This window comes from Phyllostomus discolor, chromosome 6 (genome assembly GCF_004126475.2).
Source record: "Phyllostomus discolor isolate MPI-MPIP mPhyDis1 chromosome 6, mPhyDis1.pri.v3, whole genome shotgun sequence".
In the NCBI taxonomy this organism is placed as follows: Eukaryota; Metazoa; Chordata; class Mammalia; order Chiroptera; family Phyllostomidae; genus Phyllostomus; species Phyllostomus discolor.
Window position 1 is genome coordinate 155,096,499 of NC_040908.2, and position 19,384 is coordinate 155,115,882.

Below are 19,384 nucleotides of genomic sequence, written 5' to 3' on the forward strand. Positions count from 1 at the left end.
GTTCCAAAAGAATAAAATGTTCTTCCTCAAGTTATCTAGCTAACACTCTCTTAACATCCGTATGAACTGTCAGTCTATTTTCCTATTTATTAAATATGTGAAACTTAGCCATTAACAGCTTTTAACTCTCACTAATTACCATTTTAGCCTGGAATGATAACATATGTATTCATCAACTGATTAAAATAATTTCAATACATAAAGCACAAAAAGAGATCTTTCAGTTTGAGTTACTTCTAAAATTCTTAACTATGTTTTAAAATGTTCAAAAAATAAGATGGCAGTGTGAAATTCAAGGGGCCTGCCCTGTTTGTTGTCCTGATGTGAAGACGCTGGTTAAATGGGCTGTCCCTCTCCTGATCACAGGATCATGCACATTTCAGCGATGTCAGAAATGACACCAAAGTAGACACCCAGCTGTCTGACCTCCCAAAGGCCGGGGCTCGGGTTCGGTGGGAGAGTTGGGCGGAACGGAAGGCTGAAACCAGACTTCGGTGGATGACGGCCTGTGGTGGGATGCCTCTTACAGGAAGTCAGCAGGGCAGCTAGCCACAGCCTACAGCCCAGCTCTGCATTTCCTCAGTCAACAAACCTTTATTGAACGCCTACTGTGTGCCAAACTCTACGCCTAGGCACCCAGGCACAGTGGTGAATGAGAGCCTGGTTGGAGGGAGAGAAGTAACCAGTTACATTGTAGTGTGCAGCTCGGGTTTGACTGTATTAAGGGGCCCAATTATGGACCCCACCTGTATCCACACCCTTTGCCCTGTGACTTGGCAGTCTCCTCCCACCCTGCCTCTGGACTGGCGGGGGACTTGCTTTGGCCAAGAGAATAGGTAAGGCAGAAATCACTCGCCAACTCTGAGCTTCGGTCTGCAGAGGCCTTGTTACTTTTGCTCTTTCAGACTTCTGCACACCGTCAACACAAGCCCAGGCTGGACTGTTGAAGGACGAAAGGCCCAGTGGAGGAGAGCTCAGTTGCCCCAGCTGAACTCGTCCTAAACTAACCTGCACATGAGACCACCAAACGTGAGTGAGCTCAGTCAAGGTCAGCTGAACAGCCCAAAGGAGCCACAGACTGGCGAACTGAATTTTGAATTGCATGTTGCACAGCAATAGCTGATATGGTTAGTGCAATGAACCATTGAAAGGGCTGAGCTGGCGGGGAAAGCCACAGGGAATACTAATAATAGGTAACTACGGGACAGACGCTGCACAAACTAATATATTATCACCACTCTCTTTTCTGTTCCAACAAGGTTAAGTGATTTGCCATGGCCACAGAACAGAAAAGGTGTGGACCCAGGACGTGAACCTGGGTCTGTCTGACTCCAGAGGATAAGGATTTTAATTGCTACGCTATAGCACGAGGGACAGGAAAAAGCAAAAAGGTAGCAAGACGATTCTTATTACAGAGTCTGTGGCTCCAGAACAGGAATTAACTTCAGTTCATTTCTGCATTCAGTCATTCATTTAGATAATCTACATGTTAACCTCAGGTTCTTTATGTGTATCTGAGACCACCCAAAACCCACTCATAGCAAAAAGGCCATCAACATTCCAGGGTAACGTATCCCATAAATCACCTGAACTGAACAGTGAACCCAGTAGAGGGGAGAGGGACCAAAACCCAGAAACGAAGAGCTTTCAGAAGATATTTATTAAATTAAACCAATCGCAAGTTCCCAGGTATCCTCACCAGCCCGCCTCACCACCACCATGTTCCCTCAGCAAAGACACAAAGAAAGAAGTCAACCTTGACCCACATCCACTAGCTGGTGGCCCATCTGCAAACATACCAGTGTTTGCACATCCTGGTTGACGCTTCCTGCTGCCCTGCCCTTTCCATGTCTCCGGCCCTGCTCTTTGGAACCCCCTGCGCCTGGGGACAGAATGTGGTTGTAGTGGCTGGACTCACCCTCTGGAACTGGTCGGTTACTGCCCCGACCCTACTTCCTGGACAGAGGGAAACGCCTACAGCAGCATCTAGGGCTCTCCGACTGCAAGCAAAAGATACAGACTCCAGGCAACTTATGCAAAAAGGAGGTCATTGGAAAAGCCCTAGGTTGCTTAGAGAACTGGGGAAAACGCTGAAGAACAAGCCTGGGAAGGAACAGCAAGCCAGGCTATTCCTCTGAGGGGTCCCAGAGGCAGGAACAGTGAATGGGCTTTCTGGGCATTGCTGCCACCATGAATTTAAGTGTTGGTGCTGGTGTTGGTGTTGGTGTAACCAGTTTAGGCGTTGTCACAGTGGTGGTGGTGGTGCTTGATGTTGTTTCTGCTCCAGATTCCATTTCGGAAAAAGAAAAAGTAAGCAGCGGGGTCCTTGGCTGGGCTCGGGTCATGTGCACACCCCTTTGGCCAAAGGAAGGCAAGCACAGAGACCGCAGCAGCCAGGAGGGGGCACTCCCAACAGGATATGGGGGCATTCTTATCTAAAGAGGGAATAGATGCTCGCTGTGCATGCTCTTTGCAGCTTATCCACAAAGGGAAACAGCAGGGAGACCTAGTCTACTTGGGGGCCTGCCTAAGGGAGTGATGTCTGACCTCAGTTCTGAAGGACAAGGAGCTAGCCAGGCTCAGGGGGTGAATGTGGGAGAGCACTGAACGGCGTGGAGCCGCGCGAGCAAAGGAGCAGGGAGGAGCTCAGTGCAGACTTCCAGATGCCCGATCCAGTGCAGGCCCCTCACTGTGGACGCTGGTAGTTCGCCAGTCCAGCATCCAACCCCCTTCTTCTGGGAGCACCTTATAATTTCATTTCCAGAGCCACATATCCTCACCATCAGACCACTTTCTCTGGTCCAGGGGCGGAGCTAGGCATGCGGCACTTAAGCCAGAGGCTGAGTTTACCTGCCTGGGCCACAGGAATTGGTTAAGTGGGGTCACATGACCCTGAGCCAGCCTGCTCAGTAAACTCAAGACTTCTGAGAGTGATCCCCCACCCCCACCAGACTGAAACTTGAATGGTATTTTACAGCAGTGAAAATACTTTGTATGATACTCTTAACGGTGAATACATGTCATTATACATTTGTCCAAGCTCATAGAACACTAGAAGACCCCTAATATAAGCTATGGACTCTGAGTTATAATGATGTGTGAGTATAGGTTCATCAGTTCTAACAAATGTACCCCTGTTGGGGGGGGGTGTTGATAATGAGGGAGGCTATGCCTGTGTGGGGGCAGAGGGATTATGGGAAAATCTCTGTGCCTTATAAGGACATCGGTGATAGGAATCAGGTTCCACCTTAACTTTCTTTAACTAAACTAATTATATCTACAAAAACCTTATTTCCAAATAAGGCCACGTGATGAATTTTTGGGAACACTATCCAACCCAATACATTTATTACTACCCACCAAGCCTCACGCTACACACCAGCAGAGTGACACTGCTTCTCAGTCGCCGCAGAGCAGCAGCTCACCTGGAGACACACTAGCCCTGCTGGGTGATTACTCAGACGCCTAATAAAGGAATTTGGGGGAGTGACACTTTTTGCTATTCTGGATATGAGAAAAAAAAAAAAAAGAAAAAAGCCTGCACCACCCAAACCAGGTGCTGAATAGAAACCAGGTCAGTCAGAAAGGTGACGTCTCCAGGAAATGTTATTGCTGAAGAGGAACCAGGCCTTTGCTAATCCTCTCCAGCTTTCCCACGTTTGCCTGCAGAACCCGCTCCCCCACACTGGGACTAATTTTTTGTTAACAGACCCTGGATTTGCCAGTCCCATTGTTGGTTCTCCCACTCTCATCCTTGGCTGGAACACGGGCCCTGCCTTCGAAACTCTCCACCCTGCCTCTAGCTCTGCAGCTGGGGCTCCTTCCCTGGGGACTACAGTCCCTGCACTGCTGCCTCAGACCCTGGGCCAGCCAGTGGCAGATCGTCCAAGCTCCAAGGGACTCGGGCTCTCCCCATCTTCTCTGCTCTGCCATCTTTACCTGTCCTCCTTTTGTCCCATGGTTACACAATGGGGGCCGTCCTTCCAAACCTCAGGCCTCCATTCAAGACAGAACATGTAATAAAAAGAAGCAACAAAAAGGGTAAAGACCTCGCTGCTATAACAAAGAGCTCCCTCTACAACTACACAGGGACATAAACAGTATAAGCTGATTTCTCTCTTATATAACAGTCTCCAGGTAGGCAGGCCACCTGGGCAGGTGGCTCTGCACACACAGTCAGGAAGCCAGGCTCTTCCCATCATATTGCTCCCCCAGCCCTAAGGCATTGACCTTGTCTGCATGGTCACAGCTGCCATGTGGACACATTGGGCCCCCAGGTTATGGGAAGAGGAGGACAGAGCATGGAGGAGCCCACACCTAAGGTTCTAAGGCCCGGATTTGGAAAGCAGCACACACATCACCTCCCTTCCCCATCCACTAAGTCGCATGCCTTAGTGACCCACAAGGCAGACTGGGATATAGAGTCTCTGGCTGGGCAAGCATGTGACTACCTTTCACATGCTTATTTGGGCCTAATGGGAGAAAAATTTTGGTAGGTAATTACTAGGGTCCACCAGATAGAGTTAGCTTCTGAGTCCTTGTTGAACTCAGGGGCGAGACAGTCAACACCTGTGTGTTTCCAGGAGCTCTCAGGCCCTACTGACTTGGATCACTGTCCCCTACACCTGGGAGGTCACTTCTGTCTGTAGATATCATCTTTGTCTGCCAGTATCCTTGGTTCCCAGCCAAGGCAAGACAACAGGACTACGCCATGCAAGGCCCCGTTTCCCTGCTCACTACAGCCTTCCCCTCCACAGTGATGCCCTTCTGTCCACCTCGCACCTTATGCACACACTGGGTCATTTCCCTGGGAAAACCTGAAACTTAAACCTTTATGGAGGGTGTAAACAATTAACATTCCTTAAGTGAAATTCAGAAGCAAATAGTTTGTGCAGAAGGCACAACTCCTTGAGGCCTTAGACCCCTAAGAATCATCCCCACCTCCCCTTTCCTTGATAAGGAACAAAAAAGATGGGAATCTGTGGAACTTACTATGCTGGCCTGTCACAACCTTAATGCAAAGGAGTGAACTCAGCAAACGGGGAAATTGCAGGTACAATGCAAGGGGCAGATGAGACACCAGCAGACATGCAGGCCTCTGGCCTCCAGAGAGCCCAGACCATGCCCCGAGCACCCAGCAGGGACAGCCCCTGATCTCTCTCTGGGAAGGGCTTCTGGTCTGTATACAGTGTAGATCTCTTCCTTGGGGGCCCAAGGTGGCAGCACCTTCATCAGATAAATTAAGTCCTGCTACTATGACAAAGGAAGGGGCCCTTCCTGGAAACCAGGGCCTCTCAAGAGACAACTTTCTCTCGTTTGTCACCCAGTTATTCATCACAGTGAAATACCAGGCCTAGGGGAGAAGAGACTGAAGCAGGCATCGCTGGAAACCAACCCCACGTCCCCAGGTGTGGCCCTGGAACAGGACTCGCCAGGTCAGGCTCAGGCGACCAGTTCAGTTTGTTTAAGTCTCTGCTTCCTTCCCCAGAGGGATGACGTGATCCCACAGGTGACAAGGTGACCAGAAGGCATCCTCCCCCTTCCTGTAACTGGGAAGCAGGATGTCCCATGCCTACAGGAAGGGAGGGTATGGGTATCCCAGCATGTGGACCAGAGGCCTGGTGGGAGCGGGCAGGGCCTGGGGCAGAGCTCCCACTGGGGACTTTGCATCTGCGCTGGGGCTGCTGGGCAGTGCTTGTTTCCCATAACCCTTCCAGCTTCCTCTGGCAAGCAGTTAGCAGAGTGGGAGCTCTCCCCAAGAAGGGGAGTGCACTTTAAATGCACTCCATAGGTTTTACTCCCCCCCAACTGTTTTTTATTGATGTTCGCATAGTTGTCTCCATTTTTCCACCACCACTTTCCCCCGCCCTACCTATGCCCACCTCCCACCCTCAATCCCACCCAACTCCGCTCAGTCCAGGGGTCCCTCCATGTTCATTTACATCCCTTTCCCTTGTTATTTCCCTCTCCCCTCCTTTCTGGTTACTGTCAGTTTCTTGTCCACTTCAAAGTCTCTGGCTGTATTTTGCTTCCCAGTTTGTTTTGTTAATGAGGTTCCACTTATAGGTGAGACCATATGGTATTTGTCTTTCACTGCTTGGCTTCCTTCACTTAGCATAATACTCTCTGGTTCCATTCATGCTGTTGTGAAGGGTAGGAGCTCCTTCTTTCTCTCTGCTGCATAGAATTCCATCGTGTAAATGTGCCATCCTTTTTTGATCCATTCATTTACTGGTGGGCACTTAGGCTGCTCCCAGCACTTGGCTATTGTAAATTGTGCTGCTATGAACATTGGGATACATAGGTTCTTTTGGATTGGTGTTTCAGGATTCTTAGGGTATAATCCCAGCAGTGGAATTGCTGGGTAAAAAAGGCAGTTCCATTGTAGTTTCTCAAGGAAATTCCACCTTGTTTTCCACAGAGGCTGCACCAGTCTGCATTCCCACCAAGAGTGCACTAGGGTCCCCTTTTCTCCACAACCTCTCCAGCACTTGTTGTTTGTTGATTTGCTTATGATGGTCATTCTAACTGGTGTGAAGTGGTATCTCATTGTGGTTTTAATTTGTCTGTCTCTGATGGCTAGTGATACTGAGCATCCTTTCCTATGTCTCTGGGCCTTTTGGATGCCCTCCTTGCAGAAGTGTCTGTTTAGGTCCTTTGCCCATTTTTTAATTGGGTTTTTTGTCTTCCTGGTGTAGATCATGTAAGTTCTTTATATATTTTGGAGATCAAACCCTTGTTTGAGGTATCATTGGCAAATATGTTTTCCCATACAGTTGGTTCCCAGCTTCTCCTTTTTTATTATGGAACTTTTACTTAAGGAGCAAAACCTTCTTAGGCCAATAAACACCGCCCTCCCCCAGTACCCATGCCCAGCTTCAACAGTTACCAACACTTTGCCTACCCTTGTTTCAGCAACCTTTCCCTTTTCTTTTTGGTGAATATTCTGAGTATTTTAAAGCAAATCTCAGACATCTCACCAGACAATTAAGAGGCACTAGTTAAATGGCGTTTGAAATGTAACAAACAGCGGGTACCCCTACTTGGAACCTTCCTAGCTAGAATTCTGAGTAAGGGGTTTGAGACCAACGGGCGTAGTCCAGCCCCCTCGCTTTACAACAAAGAGAACTCGGGAGAATTGAGCCGCCCAGCCCTGGTGCTCGAGCGGGAACCAGGGAGAGAAGTCAGCCCTGGCACCTGCCTGGTTAGTGGCGGTCCCGGGCAGGTGACCGCTCCCTGGCTGGTCCCTGGTAGTGGGGCGCGGGGGGCGGGGTCACTCCGCTGCCGAGGAACAGAGAGAATCCGAGCGGTTAGCGGCTCGCACTTCTGGAAGCGAAGGCCTGGTGCGCGACGGGCCGGCGATGCAGAGGGACCCTGGGAGTTGCAAGCTGCGGTAACGGGAGCGCGGGATTGTGGGGCTGACTGGGGAGAGGTACCCGAAGCTGGGGTAGCCTCGGAAAGAGGAATGAACCTGCTCCCGCGACCAGCGCGATAACCTGGGGCTGAAGGTAGACTGGGGCCTAGGTCGCCCCGCGGTCGCCCCCCGGGCCCCACTGGGAAGTTGGCAGCGGGGCTGGCAGGGTGCCCGCGCCTGGAGCTGGGAACAGGAAGTCATCTCCCGAGGGCGCGGCACCGGGTGAGACGCTGCAGGTGCGTGGCCCCAGGTACAGGGAAGGGCGGAGGGGACCCACAGTCTGTCAGCGAACACCAAGGTGAGCGCGGGGTCGCTTTCGCTTCTGGGATCGCCAGCCTTGGGGCCGGAGCTTGCGGCTGGGCCTAGTGTAATGAGGAAGATTTTGCAATCTGGAGACAACCCGAGGAGAGGGTGATGCATGGAGGCTCAGATCCGACCGCCCGGGGCGGGGGCTAGAACTGGGGGCTCCGGGCGACAGATTGGGATTCTGCAGGGGCGGTATGGCCTCGGTCGTCTGGGAATGCTGCTAAGAATCTGGGTTTGGAGAGGGCTCAGGCGGTGACGGGGGGAAGGAGGAAACTGTATAGAGGTTTGGGAACAGTGAGCTGGGGGGCTGGCAGGAGTGGGGGTGTCTCTCGACGTGGAGGGACGTGGGACAGTGCCAAGAACCGGGAGCGCGGGGAGCGCGGGGAGCGCAGTCCCTCTGGGGAACTCAGCCGAGTCTCACGCTCCTTTAGATCAGCGGAGGGAAGGGAGTTAGCTTTTGGCGGAAACGGCGCGGGCGGCGCTTGCAGGAAAGGGAGGCTCAAAATGCCAGAGGAACCTTTCTTGGCTGCTGAGATCCACCTCCTCTAACAAACAAGTGCTGAGAGGCAGCAAGGGCCCGGACTCGAGCTGAGTCTGAAGGCCTTCTCCCGGCTACTGTGGCTTTAAGGATGACGTGGGCGTGCGGGCTCTTTAAGGAAGAGGTGGGGGGCGTGCCCGGAAATGAGTCCTGGGCCCGCCTCTCGGGGAGCCCGAGCCCAGGCTTAGAGGCTCTCACTTGACCCGTAGCCCGCGCTCCGGAAAACTGCGCGTTCTGACCCAGCGCTCGCCGGCCTCCTTCCGCGTCCTTTGGACCCCACCCTGAGCCCTTCTGACCTCCCCTGCATCCCTCTTTCTAGAACACCCCCCCGCAAGCCCTTCCTCCATTCAGCCCCCCACAGGCAGGCCGCCCTCTCTCTCCCCACAAGCCCCCCTCTTCCATAGCAGCCCATGCTTCCCTCTCCCTGCACCTCCTCCCCACCTTGTCCTCCGCAATTTTCCAGCACCCTGGCCCTGCACTCCTCCTCCTCCTGCCACTTTGCCTTCCATTCCTCTCCCCTAGGCCCCAGCCTCTTCTTCCCTGATAGGTCATCTTCCTGTTCACTGGCCTTCCCTGTGCCTTGTCTCATGCATGAGGCCCCTGGGGTGGGAGCAGGTTGTGAGACTCACCCTAAAACCGAACTTCTTCATCCAAGGGCAAGGTGGGCAGGCCTCTAGACCACCCCCCACGTGACAGCTGAGGGCTGCGGCCTGCAGAAAGCAGATTTGAGCTCACTGCCCTTGAACCAGGAAATCAGTTCTGGCTGTGCAGTGACCCAGCTCCTCTGCTACCATGAACAGGGCCCCTCTGAAGCGCTCCAGGATCCTGCACATGGCACTGATGGGGGGCCCCGACCCCTACAGTGAGCCAGATGCCAGCCAGGAGAAGCCCTTTCTACTTCGGGCACTGCAGATCGCATTGGTGGTCTCTCTCTACTGGGTCACCTCCATCTCCATGGTGTTTCTCAACAAGTACCTACTGGACAGCTCCTCCCTGCAGCTGGATGCCCCCATCTTCGTCACCTTCTACCAGTGCCTGGTGACCACAGTGCTCTGCAAAGGTCTCAGCACACTGGCCGCCTGCTTTCCTGGTACAGTGGACTTCCCCACGCTGTGCCTGGATCTCAGGGTGGCCCGCAGTGTCCTACCCCTGTCAGTGGTCTTTATCAGCATGATCACCTTCAATAACCTTTGCCTGAAGTACGTGGGTGTGGCCTTCTACAACGTGGGCCGCTCGCTCACTACTGTCTTCAATGTGCTGCTCTCCTACCTGCTGCTCAAACAGACGACCTCCTTCTATGCCTTGCTCACCTGTGGCGTCATCATTGGTGAGTGGTCAGCCAGGGCTGTGGGAAACAGGGGAGGCACGGCAGCCAAAATCCCAAGCACCTTTGGACTTTATCTGTCCCAGCTCCCGTGATGCCACAGTAACATGAGGAAGATCCTGGGATCCAGAGAGCAAACAACTTGCTTGAGGTCCCCCAACAAGTTAAGGGCACAGGCAGGGCCCCTCACACAAGGTGAAATTATAATCTGTATTTCACTGAGGGAAAACCAAGGCACAGAGAGGTTCAGGAACTTGTCCGAGATCACACAGCTAACAAGTGGCAGAGCTGGGATCTGATCTCAAGCAGTCAGCCCCCAGGCACTGACCACCATGCTTACTGTGCTCTATTGCTATGTTCTGACTCCCCATCCAGTGGTCTTTCTAGAAGACAATGCATCTTTTCATTACTATTCTGTCACCCTGACCTTGCGGGCTCATAATAATGCCTGATATGGTGGCAGGAGGAATGCTTTGAGAGACGTTAGCTGTCTTCCCAAGCTTGACCCTCAAAAAATCACCATTATTGATGGGGACGCTGTGCTATCATTTCCCATATAGCATCTCCTTTGTTCCCCAGAGGTCCCTGGACAGTGGCATCACAATCATCATCTCCATTGAAACAGGAAAACTGAGGCTCAGAGAGCTTACTTACTTGCCTAAGGCCACACAGCCAGGACTGCAAGGCTGGGGTGCACACACAGAGTGGCCAGACTGCCAGGCCTGTGCTTCTACCCACTCTGCTCTGTTCTCGTCCCCCAGAGGTTAGAGCTGCACTGTCTGACACAGCAGTCACTGCCACACGTCTGTTTCCATTTCCATTGCAGCAGGTCCTCAAACAGCATCATTTTGTTATAACAGTGATGAGATGCATAGGAACTTAACTCTTGTTTATGTCAATTAGCCTATGGTAAACTGATTCAGTTCTAGGTTGTTTTAGTGGCAGAATCTATGGACCACATGAAGTGAAGACTTCCTGTAATTCAAATTAAATGAAAGGTTGAAAATTTAGTCTCAGTAACAGGCATTGCAACCTGATTCTGTAGCCACTTTACAAGTGTTCAGTGGCCACGTGTGTCCAGCAGTGACTGTCTGGACAACTTAGATTATACAACATTTGTCATTTTGTTGCAGCACATGGGTAGGGGCACCCCCAGCATCCCTCCCCACTCCCTGGGCCTCTGTCATCCAGGAATGAGATGCCTCTTGAAACCTGTTCAGGCTTTTCCTGGTGCTGGAAAGTTGGTCTTGGTTGACCTGCATATTCTTCCCCAGTGTCTCAGAGACCCAGGCCAAGGGGGGGCCGCTCAAAGGCAGGAGCCCATCCCATGCCACCTGTCCTAGAAAATGTCCCCCTTGTTGAGCAACTGCTGCATCCAGGGTTGCTCAGTTCAGCCCCAAGCTGGGGGCGGGGCAGGGGAGAAGGGTGGAGGTTAGAGTGGGAGGAGCTGCCAAGACCCCAGCATCTCTCTCAGCTGCTCCCTCTTCCCCTCCCAGGGCAAGCCTCACTGTCTCCCACACTTCCCCATCTGCCCCACGCATCTCACTTCAGTCATGCACACCTGTGTGTGTGTGTGTTTAGGATGCTCTTGGTGGGAGAACTTGCACGCAGGAACTTGATGTCACTAGGGAAACTGGGCCCAGATCCGAAAGTAATAAAAGTAGCTGATGGTGAGATTGCTTCTGAGAGGTGCAGCCACTGGCCAGCCTGATGGGGCCAGGCCAGGCCAGGCCCTGGACTGGAGGCTGGAGCTCTCTGCCGGCCTCTGTCCAGCTGTTCCCACTCTGGAGTGACTCCCCTTCCTCACTCCTTGTTGGGGAAGAGGGGTCAGAGGCCACTACTCCAGCCCCCTCCTCCTCCCTGCTCCCAGGTCACACAGTGCCTTTCAAAGCTCCTCCCAGCTGAGAGTCCCTCTGGGGTGTGGAACCTTGAGGGGGCAGTCCCTCCTGAATCAGAAGGTAACCAGCAGGAGGGCTGAGGGTGCTCTGGCTAAGCACCCGCCACCCCCATCAGAGCCGTGGGTAACTTGTCTGCAAAGGCTCTGCCAGGAAAGGGAGAGCTGGGAGAGTGCGCCCACGATGCAGTGGGTGCCTGGTGTCCCTTAATCCTCACAACCGCCTCCACAACAACCTCCATTCATTCATTCAACAAATACTCACTGAGACCAGGCACATGCCAGGGACTGTGCCAGGCACTGGGGAGACATGTGTGGAAAAGGTAGACTCGGCTCCTACACTCCTGGAGGTCAAGGTGATGGTGCCTGGCAGTCTGTGAGTGAAGATGGAGCAGGCAGAGCTGTGACGGGACAGAGAAGGTGCTGTGGGAGTCCTGGCTGTGGCGGGAGGGCAGGAGGGTGGGCAGGGGGTCATGCAAGCAGCCCTTCTGGAGGAAGTGCCAGATGGGGGTGAGGGAGGTGTGAGGTAGAGCACGTGCATCCTCCGTGACTGGGCCCAAGCAAGACTCACCATGTGGGAGGCTGCCCAAGTTCATGAGTCGGGAGCATTTTAAGAGCAGTGTGGAGGCGACATGGAGGAGCTTTAGGCCAGGACGTGACCTGAGAAGATCTGTACTTTAGGGATGTCATTTGGGTTGCAAGGTGCAGAGTAGATTGGTTTAGGGTGGGGGGGTGTCAAGAGAGTGGCCCATAGCTCTGCCACTCAGGGAAATGGGAGCTCAGAGAGGTTCAGTGAACTTTTCCCAGGCCGCCCAGCCTCTAAATGGCAGAGCCCAAAGCTCTCTGACACCAGAACTTTTCCTACCCCCGCAACCCCCCATGTTGTCAGCGGCTGAGGCAGGGGATACAATGTGTGTAAGATTCGGCCCTGCCTTGGGAAGGTGAGGTCTCACTGAAGAGACTGCACTGTCCCATGGGCAGGTGCCCTGCAGCCCAGGTCACACCAGGGGTCTTCAAGGGAAGCAGAGCAGGAAGTGGACTGGTGGCTGGGGGTATCAGGAAGACTCCCCCTGCCCCAGAGAAGCTGACTTTGACCTTGAAGAATGAGTTGAAACTCTCTTGAGAAGGAGGAGGGTGGTTCTGGTGCTGGAGACAGACAAGGACACTGAGCCCCACCAGCCTGAGAAGCAGGAGATCAGAGCAGCACTGGCTGGGGTGGGTGCAGGATGCAGACAGCTGGTGGAGTTGCAGGACGCCCAGGTGCCAGGCTGAGGAGCACAGACCAATGGTGGGCGGTGGGGAGCCTCGGAGGCTCTGTGGGCTGGAGGTGACAGAGGATAGGAGCCTAAGAAAGCATGAAGCCTGACTCTCCCAAGTGACCTGCAGCCCCAAGTGATTCTAACTCTCTATAGGCTCCCCTTTTACACACCAGGATACCCAACCTTTGAGACCTTAAATCCCTTGCCCAAGGTCTCTGTAACCATAAAGTTCGCATCCTACAGGGCTCGACTCAAGTGCTACTTTCCAGATGCCTCGGGCCAGCACCGTCACCCAGTTATGGGTTCTCACAGCACCCTGCACTATTTCACGGACCTCATTACAGTTTTAATTAAAGAAGTAATTGGGCAATGAATTGTTTTGATGTCTTTCTCCTTTGCTAGAATGCATGCTCCATGCAGAAGCATTCTTGGCCTGGGCCACGCCCCCAGCCCTTGTGTGGTGCTTTGCATACAGTAGAGACTTTGGACATATTTATTGCAGGGAGGGTGGGAGGATGGGGTGATGATGGCAGTATTATATTCTGGTAATTTTCACAGCAAAATTTTCTGTCCTCCTTCCTCCCATTCTCATCTCCCTCCCCATCTCCTCTCCCCTCTGCAGGTGGATTCTGGCTTGGTGTGGACCAGGAGGGGGCAGAGGGTACCCTGTCTTGGACCGGCACCCTCTTTGGCGTGCTAGCCAGCCTCTGCGTCTCGCTCAACGCCATCTACACCAAGAAGGTGCTCCCAGTGGTGGACGGCAGCATCTGGCGCCTGACCTTCTACAACAACGTGATTGCCTGCGTCCTCTTCCTGCCGCTGCTTCTGCTTCTGGGGGAGCTGCAGGCCCTCCGCTTCTTTGTCCAGCTGGGCAGTGCCCACTTCTGGGGCATGATGACGCTGGGAGGACTATTCGGTTTTGCCATCGGCTACGTGACAGGCCTGCAGATCAAGTTCACCAGTCCCTTGACCCACAACGTGTCAGGCACGGCCAAGGCCTGTGCCCAGACGGTGCTGGCTGTGCTGTACTATGAGGAGACCAAGAGCTTCCTCTGGTGGACAAGCAACCTGATGGTGCTCGGGGGCTCCTCCGCCTACACCTGGGTCCGGGGCTGGGAGATGAAGAAGGTCCAGGAGGAGCCCAGCCCCAAGGAGGACGAGAAGAGCAGCATGAGGGTGTGAGCCTCTGCAGGGACCTCGGGATGGCCTGTCCCAGGAGAATACCCCCCTGATGCAGGGAAACGTCTCTTACCCAGGGCAGGAGCCCCCAGGGGGCATTGTTTACAGACCAATCAGAGTCGGGTGGTCAAATGGAACCAGTGTTGCAAGTAATGTCAGAAAGTTGCCAATCCTCTCTCTATCCCCATTTTTACTTGGGGGTTTTGTCCTCCCGTAGGGAGGAGGGACCCCTACCGGGAAAGCACACTAGCCCTTGGGGAGCAGCAGTGATGCACCCCTTCCTGCCCCTCTCCCAGGGCCGTTTACCTGCACGTGCCCCTTGGGGTTGAGGATAAGCCACAACCTTGAAGGAGCAGTGTGGCAAAGTGCGCAGGGACATGAAGCTGTGCCCCCCCCCCCCCCCCCACAGGCCCAACCAAGAGGTTTGGGACACCTCACATGTCCAGGTTCCAGGGGGCAGCACAGCTGTGGCCCCACAAACCCAGCTTCCCTGGGAGGGACATGTGGGCTGGGCTGGGGGGGAAGGGGCCAGCGTTCCCTCCTCTCTGCAGAGGCCACCAGGCCCTGTGGAAGGGGGCAAAGGATCAGTTGTGCCTGTGACTGGCCCTGGCACCCCCAGAGGCCACTGGGAAATGGCCTGGGAATGGGGTATATCATGGGAAAGTGCCCTTTCCTACCACCCCCATGTTTCCAGCTCCTGAACATGGGAACCCCAAACCTCTCACAGATGAGGCAGGGCCATGAGCACGCTCCCCAGTCCTGACACAGGTTCAGCTGCCTCCCTCTCTGCCCCAGCACTGGGCAGCTGCCTGGCTCAGCTACAGAGTGTGGCCAGGGGCCATTGTGCCTCTCCAGCTCTGCCTCCCCCAGAGCTTCTCCCCTGGGGGCCTGATGCAGCCTCCTCCTGGGTCAGTGAACAACTGTGATTTTCCCTGGGGTTGGGGCTGACAGAGCCTGATGGTCCCCTCACTGCCCTGCCCGGGCCTCTGGGCAGCTGTAGCCTGTCCCTTCTGTTGGGGGATTTGTTCCACCCATCTCCGCCCCAGGGTAACTCCTGATGGGTTTGGTCCCTATAGGGGACCACAGGAAGAATGCATCTTGTCACCACCCCCTCTTCCAGGAACCCCCACAATCCCAGGTGATTTCTAACTACATTGGTGGGGCCTGATCCCCTGAATTGTGTGTGACTTAATTAAAATCAGAGTAAGACATCCTGTGTGTTGGGGAGAATGGAGTGAGTGCAGGAAGGGGCCTGGCAGCACCTGTTCCTGATTCATTGTTTTTAAAGATTGTATTTATTTATTTTTAGTGAGCGGGAAGGGAGAGAGAAAGAGAGGGAGAGAAACATCAATGTGTGGTTGCCTCTCTCAGAATCCTACTGGGGACCTGGCCAGCAACCCAGGCAAGTGCCCTGACTGGGAACCGAACTAGTGACCTTTTGCTGCACAGTCCAGCACTCAGTCCACTGAACCATGCCAGCCAGGGCTGGACTCAATTTGTGAACCAGGCTCTCCCCTGCCCTGACCAAGCCCAGGTATTAGCAGGGCAGCCCTTCAAAGTAAAGCCTGTGTGCGCTCGCGCTCTCTCTCTCTCTCTCTCTCTCTCTCTCTCTCTCTCTCTCTCTCTCTCTCTCTCTCTCTCTCTCTCTCTCCAAGGTCAGGCCTTTTCCCTGGGAGGCTGGTGACCAGACCTGGGCTTTCATACCAGCAATAGCCGCCCTTTACTGGACACTGGCTGGAGGCTGGGCACTGTGCTGAGTGCTCCACCTCCCTCGTTCACCTTCTCAACCCCCGCCCACAACGCCCCTATCACACACACCCTGTGAGGTGGGCTCCATCGCTGATCCCCCCTTTTCTGTATGAGGACACCGAGGCTCAGAGAGGAGCACAGGAAGGAAGAGGCAACAGTAGGATTGAAACTGGGGTCTCTGCCTTCAGAAAGCCGGTACCACGCCACAGTGCCCACAACTACACTCAGCATTTTTGAGCACTCAGAGGTGCCAGGCGCTGTGATAGGTCATATTCACATAACAACCCCCATCTGCTGCCTCAATGGGCTCTCACAGAAACACACGTCTGAGCCCCATCACAGGCTCAGTAATGGACACAGGAACCTATTGCCCCGAGGCCCCAGAAGAGACAGAGGCCAAGTCTGGGGGGACCGGCCAAGTCATCACAAGGGCCAGGGTGTGGGAACTGAGGGGAACTGAGGAGGGGCTCCAGCGGGAGGGCAGGGCCGCTGAGCGAACAGGGTGAGCCAGGGGGAAAGCACATTGGGGCCTCGGTGACAGGTCTGGGGTGAGGGCCAGAGCAGAAGGGCGGGCCGCCCTGGGAAGTGTTCTGCACACCACAGCTCACCCAGACAGCCCTCTCTCGTTTTTGGCCATGGCCAAGTCCTTGGACAGAAGAGACGTGATCAGGTCTGCACCCTGCGTAAGATCAGAAAGCTGGGACAACGTCCTTTAGGTTTCTTGCACTGTCTTGGACAAGAATCCAGAAAAAACTCAATTTTAACTTTTTACCATAAAATTTAAAATGCAGACAAAGATACGTGCACCTGGCTTCATGTCAAATATCAAACTAATTCATAAGTTGAAAGTAATTTGTGGGTCCCAACTATAAGACGACAATTGAACAGCCCAGCCACCATGCAACACTCCTCACACATGCACAAAAATGTGCCCTGTGCTCAGAGGGGCATGGACCCGCACGCTGCCTGCAGACCCTGTTCTGATGCAGGAGCCAGCCCTGCAGCAGCCCAGGCTGCCTGGGACGTCAGCACCACCACCCCAGCCCATCTCCGTGGTGTTTTGAGGGGTCCAGACGGCCTCCGGGAGTGTTTTCCCTGCGGGAAGACACAGGGGTGCTCCTTCCTCAGATGGCCCAGCCTACCCCTCCTTCCTTTCTGAGCACAGGAATGTGGAAGTGAGGCTTCCCGGTAAAAAAAAAAACAACTGGTGGGTGAAGATGGAGAATTTAGGAGCAGCACCCCGGCCTGCTGCTGCCACACCCTGGGCCTGCAGCAAGCATCCCTCGTTACTGCTGCTGGTGGGAAGCACTTGCCCAGAAGTCGGGAGACCCGGGTTCCACCTCTGAGAAGTGAGATGGCCTGGGCCAGGCCCCCTAGCCTCTCTGCACCTCCCTTTCCCTATCTGAGATATGGGGATAGCCCTTGACCTTCCTGCCACACTAAATGGATGTGAATTAGTGTTCGGGATAATTCCCAGAATGCCTCGGGGTCTCGCTAGTGTCCACATCCACAGACACCAGTCTCTGTATTGTGTGTTCACTGTGCGCCCAGCTCCAGGGAGACCAGTAGTGGGCAAAAACTAAAAGCAAACAAATGATGCTGTGACAAGGACGATAAAGAAAAAGCCAAGATGGAGAACATCAGAGGGAAACTGCCCCAGATGGAACAGTCAGAGGCGGCCTCTCAGGCACAATGTTCACCTCGGACTGGAATGGAAGGAGGAGCTGGCCCAGGGAGACCCAGGGACAGGGCATCCCAGGCCCAAGGTGAGCCCATGCAGAGGCCCTGAGGAGGCAGAAGAGTTAGGTGTGGGGAAGGACCAGGGTGAAGGCCGGGATAGCAGGGGCAGAGTTGGGGGGCCTCCTTCCAGGGGTGGGCAAATGCCCAGAAACAGGAAAGGGGATAGAGATGGATTTGGCAACTTTCTGCCATTACTTGGAAACGCTGCTTCCTTTTGGTTCCACTCAGCATGGAGAGGAAAGAAGCCAGAGGTCAAGTTCGAGCCAGGGAGCACTACACAGTAGCCCCCCTTTATCCATCGGGGATACATTCCAAGAGCCCCAATGGATGCCTGAAACTGTGGTTAGTACTGAACCCTCATACACTGTTTCTCTCTTTTTTAATATTTTTTATTGATTATGACATTATAGTTTTCCCAAATTTTCCCCTTCTGTCCCCCTCCACCTTGCCCCCCAAACCTCCAGCGTTCCCCCCGACTTAGTCCACGTCCATGGGCTGTACATATAAATTCTTTGAATTCTGTTTCCTATACCATTTTTTATCTCTGCCTGTCTACCTTATGCCTACTAACCATGCTTCTTCTTCCCTGTACTCTTTCCCCCTATTGCTCCCCTCCCCTCCCCACTGAAACCCCTCCATGTGATGTCCATTTCTCTGATTCTGTTCCTGTTTGGGTTGTTTGCTTAGTTTTTGTTTCCGTTGTTTTTCTTTTCTTTTAGGTTCATTTGTTGATAGTTGTGAGTTTGTTGTCATTTTACCGTTCATATTTTTTATCTTCTTTTTCTTAGATAGGTCCCTTTAACATTTCATATAGTAAGGGCTTGGTGATGATGAACTCCTTTAACTTGACCTTATCTGGGAAGCACTTTACCTGCCCTTCCATTCTAAGTGATAGTTTTGCTGGATAGAGTCATCTTGGATGTGGGTCCTTGCCTTTCATGACTTCAAATACTTCTTTCCAGCCCCTTCTTGCCTGCAAGGTTTCTCTTGAGAAATCAGCTGATAGACTAATGGGAACTCCTTTGTAGGTAACTCTTTCTTTTTCTCTTGCAGCTTTTAAGATTCTCTCCTTGTCTTTAACCTTGAGTAACTTAATGATGATGTGCCTTGGTGTGTTCCTCTTTGGGCCCAACTTCCTTGGGACTCTCTGGGCTTCCTGGACTTCCTGGAAGTGTGTATCCTTCACCAGATTGAAGGGGAAGTTTTCCTTCATTATTTGTTTAAATAAGTGTTCAATTTCTTGCTGTTGTTCTTGTCCTTCTGGCACCCCCGTAAATTGGATATTGGAACATTTCAGGTTGTCCCAGAGATTCCTCAGGCTCTCTTCATTTTCTTAAATTCTTGTTTCTTCATTTTCTGGATGGATGTTTCTTTCTTCCTTTTGTTTCAAATAGTTGCTTTGAGTCCTGGTTCCCTTCCTGTCACTGTTGGTTGCATGAACATCCTGCTTTACTTCACTTTGGGTACCCTTCATTTGTTTTTTCATTTTTCGACCAAGCTCTATCAGACTTGTGAGCATTTTGATTACCAGGGCTTTAAATTCTCCATCAGATAGGTTGGCTATCTCCTCATTGCTTAGCTCTCTTTCAGAATCTTTGCTCTGTTCTTTCATTTGGGCTGTATTTCGTTGTCTTGGTACACTGTTCTGATTGTTCTGTTTGACTGTTTCTTTAATTCCTTGATTGTTGGAGCTACATGCAGTTTGATTTACTGGCACTTTTCGTTGTTTATTGATTTTAGGTTGGTTGTTATTCTCCTTTTGGTTGTGTGAGGAAGTGAAGGGTTTCCACCTACGCCTTCGTCTTGGGCAGAACTTAGCAGAAGATGATTTCTAAAGACAAAAGTGACCTCCCAGGTGTAGGGGACAGTGATCCATATCAGTAGGGCCTGAGAGCTCCTGGAAACACACAGGTGTTGACTGTCTTGCCCCTGAGTTCAACAAGGACTCAGAAGCTAACTCTATCTGGTAGACACTAGTAAT

General features: G+C 52.9%; 1 protein-coding gene across 5 annotated transcripts; it reads left to right on the top strand.

Annotated features, from left to right (window-relative positions):
- The first annotated feature begins 6,987 nt into the window (after positions 1-6,987).
- On the top strand, positions 6,988-15,125 carry LOC114499576 (GDP-fucose transporter 1). Of its 5 annotated transcripts, none has more exons than XM_036029291.1 (3): positions 6,988-7,204; positions 9,059-9,585; positions 13,358-14,089. In XM_036029291.1, the coding sequence occupies exons 2-3, from the start codon at positions 9,090-9,092 to the stop codon at positions 13,915-13,917; spliced, it is 1,056 nt and encodes a 351-aa protein (XP_035885184.1). In that variant the 5' UTR covers positions 6,988-7,204; positions 9,059-9,089; the 3' UTR covers positions 13,918-14,089. The 5 variants fall into 5 exon arrangements, with proteins under 5 accessions (XP_035885184.1, XP_028371664.1, XP_035885185.1 ...); XM_028515863.2 differs by lacking the exon at positions 6,988-7,204 and adding an exon at positions 7,299-7,393 and having other exon boundaries at positions 13,358-15,125; XM_036029292.1 differs by lacking the exon at positions 6,988-7,204 and adding an exon at positions 7,396-7,508.
- Positions 15,126-19,384: the final 4,259 nt, after the last annotated feature.

What these genes read in the sequence shown, in the direction of transcription:
- LOC114499576 (XM_028515863.2), top strand. Translation starts at nt 7,362, where the DNA reads ATGCAGAGGGACCCTGGGAGTTGCAAGCTGCG. An exon ending in CCTGGGAGTTGCAAGCTGCG is followed by an intron (nt 7,394 to 9,058) that starts GTAACGGGAGCG and finishes TACCATGAACAG; the next exon opens with GGCCCCTCTGAAGCGCTCCA. An exon ending in CACCTGTGGCGTCATCATTG is followed by an intron (nt 9,586 to 13,357) that starts GTGAGTGGTCAG and finishes TCCCCTCTGCAG; the next exon opens with GTGGATTCTGGCTTGGTGTG.